This window comes from Megalops cyprinoides, chromosome 5, assembly GCF_013368585.1.
Source record: "Megalops cyprinoides isolate fMegCyp1 chromosome 5, fMegCyp1.pri, whole genome shotgun sequence".
NCBI lineage: Eukaryota > Metazoa > Chordata > Actinopteri > Elopiformes > Megalopidae > Megalops > Megalops cyprinoides.
The window spans coordinates 27,177,118-27,184,954 of NC_050587.1; the positions used below are offsets into that span (position 1 = coordinate 27,177,118).

Sequence of the window (7,837 nt, forward strand, 5' to 3'; positions counted from 1 at the left end):
ACTAGAACACAGGTATACAACCTTAAGGTATGTTACTGTGGGGAAAAGAAACAATTTTAACTGTAGAAAAGTACTTACTGACCACAGTAGAGAACATATTGTATGTTGCATAATGTTTTTGTATTCATTGTTATCCAAGCTTGTGAACATATCAAAACAAAATTCCTCCATCTCTTTTTTCATGACATATCCATGTCATATTTTCCACATTTTCACAGAAAAAAATAATTTCAGATAAACTATTGATTATATTTTCTTGAAATCATTTGGCCACACACTGGAACTGTTTCTGGATTTTTTTCCCAGAAAATTTCTCTATTCATTTCGCAGTGTCAGGAGATAATTTCACTCTGTTATGCAGGAGATACTTCCAGACTAACCCCAAAGAGACAGTGAAAGACATGGTGAGGTTTGGCCTTTTTATCTCTGGTCCAAATCAAATGTTTCTCTGTTAGAATTAAGGCTGTTATTTTGGCCCACAGACACAGGCCTAGATCAAAATTAACATAATGATGAAATGTAAAGTCTGAGTTGGGGGTTGATTTGCATTTTAGAGCAGAAGAAATCAGAGGAAACAGAGCCCCTCCAATTAATAAATTAATTATTTCATTTTGGAATCATTCTATCATTGTACAATACCTATAAAGGAATCTTTATTTTTAAATCTGTTGCAGGAGTGTTGCACTTGTGCAAACATCCTAACAACGTAGAAAACAAATGCTAGTCTCAGTTTGAGAAATATTTTCAAGGGTTTATAAGAATAACTCACTCAGTAATATTACAACAGGTTCTTGTATGCTTTATTAGCAATGCTAGCTCTATTCTGATTGAACAGCAGCAAACTAGCTTTCTCAGCTCTTAGCCAGTAACATACAATTTCATCTTCATTTGTTACCATGACTCAGTCACTGTGCCTGGGAATAAGGACACACAAATAAGGTTCACCATCCGCTTTGAGGTTTGGCAAGTCTTGGTGCTGTCACTGTGGACATACCAGTATGTATCCAACCTTTGAGATGTTTCACTGGATTTCCGTAACCTGTGAGTGTGAGGACAAAATAATTACAGGTGTTCCAATGTGTGATATATGGCCATTTTTAAAAGAAAATGATGAGTGATGCCAGTCCCAACCATCCTTTCAGGATGCACATATTGGGAGGTGTGTGTCATTTTGGCAATGCCAGGTTGAAATGAGATTTACCTAACAACTGATTTCATTCAAGCAGAACACATTTGAAATTTTGAGTGCTAAGCTTGTTGGGAAAGGATGGAGCAGGGGTTTGTTTTATCTCATATTTAAATATGGTTTGTTGACCTGCTGTCAGGTTTCATGATGAGTGTGCCTTTGAAATAGGATTTTTGGCTTGTTTTATTGAAATGACAGACAATAAACCTCCTCCCTTGTCCTTTAAGAGAGTAAATTATTATTCTTTGGAAGTAGTGCAGCACACAATTTGGCAAGCATCAACAACAGTTACAATGAAAACGACATACATTTTATGTTCTTGTATAATGACCCAGAATAAATGAGAAATTCATTTTCTAGGAGGTAAATATATGATGGTTGAGCTGAGAATTCTGTGGCGCTCTGATTGAATGATCGCATGTTAATTCCTGGTCTGTTATGTTTAATTTCTTGTTCAATTTGGTAGCTGTCTTTTAGTACCATTTGTAACTTCTTGTCTCTGGGACTTAAACTGGTCCAGAGTGTAGAAACAGTATAACTATGCTCTGTTAACAAGGATTGCCACCTACTGGTTTCTTAATGTATCAGCTTTACATAAATTATATATTATGAATCTATGTACATTTATAATCTTCTCATAGGGACATGGACTTTTTCTTTATCCACATGTGGATGCATAGACAAACATAGACAGCTATCTATTCTATTTTTATTTTACCAATGGCAATTTTTTAAAAGTATTATTAATATAATCTCAACACAGATTGCAATCTGTTGCCAGGACTCCTTAAAAATAGCCTTATCATCAGACTTATGGTATAGTCGTATATGTACAATGGGGGCTTTCTGCAAAACAGTTGGCATGCCCATAACCACTATTGCCAGTTTCGTGAAACTGTAGACAACTATGCATGTGTATGTATTATTAATGATAACTACTATGAGCTATAAAGTACAGCTGAGCCTGTTAGCTAACTAGCAGATTAATTATATTTTGATTTCCATTGAATGTGCTTCTTTTACCACTGCAGCTGCATACAAGCCTAGATATTGCAAGACACTTTCCTTTGTAACACCTTTGATTTCCCTTGAGAGACAATGAAGGAGAGAAACTTCAGATTCTGTCTTAAAATCTGCTTTGCCGATCTCATACATTTTGCATAATGAGATGCACAGCATGCAACCATGACTTTTAGTTTAATTTAAATTATTTGCTGCCATATATTACTCTACTGGAGGGTTTAATAAAATGTGTAAAATTATTAAAGAATTTGTCATAACACACAACCTTTTTTGATTTACCAAAGCTTTGGCTCAAACACTGAAACCGTTGGGCAGCAGCATGATGTAGTGGTAATGACTAGAGCTTCTCCACTGGGGTGCTGCCATTGTACCTTTGGCCAAAGTACTTAACACAAAAATTGTCTCTGTAAATATCCAGCTGTATAAATGGGTAATATGTAAAACTAACTTATCTAAGTTGCTTTAGAACGTCTGCTAAATAACAATAACGTAATGTTTAAAGCAGCATAAAACCATGCAATAGCTTGTGTTATATGATAATTCCTAGCAAAATTATTACCACTGGATAATTACTGATGTAGCTTTTATATTCATCACCAGAAGTAAGCCTAATCTTTGGGATAACCCCATATGGTCAGATTTGCCACAACAAACAGGATTCCATACAAGTGCAACACTAAGTTAATGAAAGCCACATCACATGTTCCGGTCATTTGGAATGCTTTAAAGTTCTGAAACAAGAGGCTAATGTTAACAGCTTAACATCTCTAACTTCTCTTCAGTCTTTGTACTTTGATAACATTATTGAAGAATAATGAGTCATCTTCTCTGTCCCTGCAGGGTTTATACTGATTGAACACACCTTCTTCCTCGTTCAGGAAGCTGGTCATCAAACTCCTTTCGATAGATAAAAAAACATAAACCAGTACCTCTACAGCTTCAATTCTCCATTAAACTGCTCGGTGTGAATAAAATTTCATACATTACTGTAAGTGAGACCTGAAAGGAGACCTCAGTATACCAGGAAATTGTATCTGAGTCTATAATTATTAGACAGAAACTCCAGCGAAGAGATAATACACACCACCTCAGGTGACATTTAAACTGCATCAAATAACCTGTCTCGATGCAGAGAGAGGGAGAAAAAGGGAGTATGAATCTATCTTTTTGCCTGTGATTCACACAGAGAGAGATAGATGCGAACTGACGAAAGCTTGTATTACTGTATGTATTATGCATGTATGTATGTGTGTATGTATGTATGTACATATGTGTTTGTATGTATGTAGGCCTGCATGTCTTTCCAATACGTATTCACTTACTGCAAGCGGTTGTGCAGATATATTATTAACCTCATGCAATGTTTGTTACCTTGTAAAGTGAAAGCTGATCAATGAAAACAAAATGAGAGTAACATAAACAGCTGCTAGATTGGAATAGATTTAGAAAATTACAGTTCCTGAAATTTTAAAGGCTGTGGTTGACTGAATATATAAGCTATTGCATGTTTCATTTTGAAAAATAATGGCCTTATAAAAAAGTCATACTTTGAATGTTATTATCAAGAGTGTTTTTTTGAATGTTCAAGTCATAGACCTAAGTACACAAACTGCCACTACTGTAAGTATGTTTAGTTAAAACTGATAGCTTTGAAAGCTGTCAGACATCTTCTTGCACTTTATTGGATTCATGATTGTCGTAGTAATAGGCCTAGCGTAGAGTTCCAAACCCTTAAACCCTCATCTGCATGGAAACCAAAATGAGGAATCATGAGGCTAATGCCAGCAACATGCACCAACTTTGAAGAGGCTCTCTCTCTCTCTATCTCTCTCTCTCTCTCTCTCTCACTCACACACACACACACATGCACACACACACACACGCGCACACACACACTCACACACACACACACACAAACACAGACTGCCTTGCACTACTGCAGTTTGTTTGTAGTATATGAGTTTGGAAATCAATCCCTCCTCCACCAAGACCTTTTTTCATATATTTTGGACTAAAACAGGAATGTCCCCCTCAGAATGGCACCTACAAAATACATATATATTCGGCACGGCTTTTGCCTTACATATTATCTACAATAATATTTTAAGAGGTTAAATGTGCTTCACGCCATGAAAGTAATCCCCTTTTTCACGTTCTGCCTTTACATGAAGCTTACTCATTGGTTTATGGGTTTGATTTCTCAAAAAAGGGTTTTGTCTCTATGTTGGCAATGTTTTGGTGGGCTATTTTAAACATGGCACTGAATACATATCAGCACCGTGGAGAGCTCCCTGCGTAAGAGCGCGCGCTGTCCAATCCCTGAGAATTCGCTTCGATAAAAGGCTGCATTTCACTCCATTTGAGACAGATTGTTTCACGTCATACCCTCCGCCAGCATGGAGAGAACGACACTCTCAAGATGTTTTGCACGTATGACATTGGTGCCTTAGAATTAATTTCAAAGTTTGTTTTACGGGATGGACAACTTGATTTAACGGAAAGAAAATTTAATTGCAGCGGACACGAAGCGGTTAGAACAGCCTAACAAAGGTCAACCCATCAAAGCAACAAGGTTTCGATAGAAATAATTCGAGTTGCGGTGTTTTTCCGTGGCGTTTGGTTAGCTTGCAATGGACACTGAATCAAAATCGAACGAATTCAACGTGCCGTCAGTGGGCACAAAAACTGTAAAATCGAAACCCGTGTGGTTGTAAGACATGCAGTGTCTCCCAAATGAAATCCTCGGTGTTTGGGATCATTTTTAACATTACGGCAAGTCTGACTGAAAATGGGATGGATGTCTTGAACAGCAGCGATGCGGCTTTGAGTTCGGAAACGCAAGAGGGGCAAGATGAGGAGATATTTGGAATTTTTCCGGTTGCTGCTTACAATGCAACTTTCATGTTTAACAAAACAAATCGTTCCTGGGCGGGTCTGTTCAACCTCCTGGATTTGGATAAAGCCGATTTTGTGGGAGATGGATCAGCTATCCTAAGAATAATCATATCTGTAATTTACTCAGTTGTTTGCGCTTTGGGGCTAATAGGAAACATCCTTGTCTTACACCTAATGAAGTCTAAACAAGTCTGGAGGAAATCCTCTATCAACTTATTTGTAACGAGCCTGGCCGTGACAGACTTCCAGTTCGTGCTGACCCTACCTTTTTGGGCTGTTGAGAACGCTTTGGATTTCACCTGGCTGTTCGGAAAAGCCATGTGCAAAATTGTCTCCTATGTGACAGCCATGAATATGTACGCCAGTGTGTTTTTTCTCACTGCCATGAGCGTGGCGCGGTACTGGTCCGTCGCTTCCGCCCTTAAAAGTAAGAGGCGCCGTCACTGCTGCTCCGCTAAGTGGATGAGTATTCTCATTTGGGTCGCCGCTATTATCGCCGCACTGCCCCACGCAGTGTTCTCTACCACAGCCACTGTGTCTGGAGAGGAGCTCTGCCTGGTTAAGTTTCCAGACAACAGTGGCAACGCGCAGTTTTGGCTTGGACTTTATCACGCGCAAAAAGTACTACTGGGTTTCGTCATCCCGCTTGGGATAATCTCGGTGTGCTACTTGCTCCTTTTACGCTTCATAACCACTAAAAATGTTAACAACTCTAGCGCAAAAAGACGGTCAAAGGTGACCAAATCCGTGACTATTGTCGTCCTTTCGTTTTTTCTGTGCTGGTTGCCTAACCAGGCTTTGACAGCTTGGGGAATTTTAATCAAACTCAATGTGGTCCACTTCAGTTATGAATACTACACCACTCAGGCATATATATTTCCGGTGTCAGTCTGTCTGGCGCATTCAAACAGCTGCTTAAACCCAATACTGTACTGTTTAATGAGAAGAGAGTTTAGAAAAGCTTTGAAAAAACTCTTCTGGAAAATCACCTCGCCTTCGGTCACAAACATGCGACCCTTCACGGCAACGACTAAACCAGAACAAGACGAGCAAGGAAACCCTCTTGTTCAGCTGAGCCCAGCTGAGCCTGGACTGATATTCTACCCTCCTGGTGTTGTCATGTATCACGGCAGAAACGATCTTCTCCCTAACAGCACGTAAAAAGCGGGCACAAATGTGTTGCATTCTTCACAATCCCGTAAAGATGTGCGCGCCTTTAGTATTTTTTATTTCATTAATATTTATGTATCTTTATTCTTACTTTCTTATTTACTATATCAAGGCATAACGACATTTGAAGGTGTACGGAAGAAAGGTCACGAAGTTTAACTCGGTGTCCTTACTCCCGCACAAGTGTTAATTGGCTATATATCAGCGCGACAATGGCAGGTATGTTTTTCCAGCACTTGTAAATGCTTTCATTTGTCTTGTAGCCCATACTCCCTTCACTTTTTAAATCAAGTAAGTCGAATTATGTATTGCTTCGACGTTTTTGACGTTGGTTAGTATTATTACAATAAATAAATAAATGCAGTCTATCCGTATCACTTGTGCGCTTTGACGTGTAAATGAAATGTGTTTAAAGCTGTCAAAATAAAGATTTATTCTCTACTCTTTAAGTGTTGCTTACTCACATACTATAGCATAAATGCATTTGCGGAAAGGAATATAATCCTTAATATTACTTCAGACTGAGGGGGACAAAGGTCTAAACTCTGAGCAGGGTTGCGTAACTTGGAACAGATGCCTCTGCGACACTTGCGACCTCCTCAAGTGACCGATTTTACTGAATGTGCGGAAAAAAGCATGTCATGCCGGCGATGATAAAACTACCAAGGAATACGAAGGAAACTGTACTTACATATATATGCAAATACAGTTACCTTCACTAATGATATTGCAAATTTAAGTTTTATCCTTACATTTGTGCACATAAATGTGTGTGTGTGTGTGATATGCTTTTGTATAAATATATATTTGATTGGAATTTAAGATTATTATTCTTTGTTATCTTGAGTTGCATAATGATTTTTCCTACCACAAAGGTATCATGATTATAAGGCCAGGTCTGTTTTGTGGTGAATGCTTGCTTTGATCTTGCACTTCTTGTCTTACATCAGCAAGCACTTTTGAAATTTCCTAAATAGATTGCCAGGAGGCCATACTGAAGTATTCTGTTTCCATGTTTTTACAATTATAGTTCTTCTAAAAATGAACAGATTAGCCGTTTGGCTTCTCTGTTGCAAACGTTGTGCAGAGTCAAGGAAGTGCACACAGTGTAGAATAGCTACTTACTTTCCCTTGTTGTTTCATTGACTCTTAATTTCCTGTTACGTCTTTTGAGTAACTGACAAGTGTGAAGTTGGCAAGATGATACCACACATACATGCAGAATTACATTTTCAGAAGTCATGTCAGGTAAAAAAATGTACAGTTATGTTTGTAAAATGATAGTTGCAGGTGTGGCATTTATTTATTTATTTATTTATTTATTTATTTATTCATTCATTCATTCTTACTTGGATTTTGTGCAGGTAAAGTATATATTTTCATGACATAATACACAAAATGTGTGAATGCACAAAATCCAAAGAGGAAAATGTTCATATACCTTCAATGGGAAAACATAAATGACGCCTTGCCATCATTGTTTTGGCCTTGACTGGAGTCTGAGGAATTATCTGGGAGCCTATAAGAAACAGATGGAGGAGCGCTCTTTACATCTTCCATTTT

General features: G+C 38.1%; 1 protein-coding gene across 1 annotated transcript; it reads left to right on the forward strand.

The window, feature by feature from the left end:
* The first annotated feature begins 5,002 nt into the window (after positions 1-5,002).
* rxfp3 (relaxin family peptide receptor 3) lies at positions 5,003-6,542 on the forward strand. Its single transcript, XM_036528832.1, has one exon. It carries the CDS (start codon positions 5,003-5,005, stop codon positions 6,263-6,265), a length of 1,263 nt encoding a protein of 420 aa, XP_036384725.1. The 3' UTR covers positions 6,266-6,542.
* Positions 6,543-7,837: the final 1,295 nt, after the last annotated feature.

Bases quoted from the DNA above. Each gene is read 5' to 3' on its own strand.
- rxfp3 (XM_036528832.1), top strand. From the start codon at position 5,003: ATGGATGTCTTGAACAGCAGCGATGCGGCTTTGAGTTCGGAAACGCAA.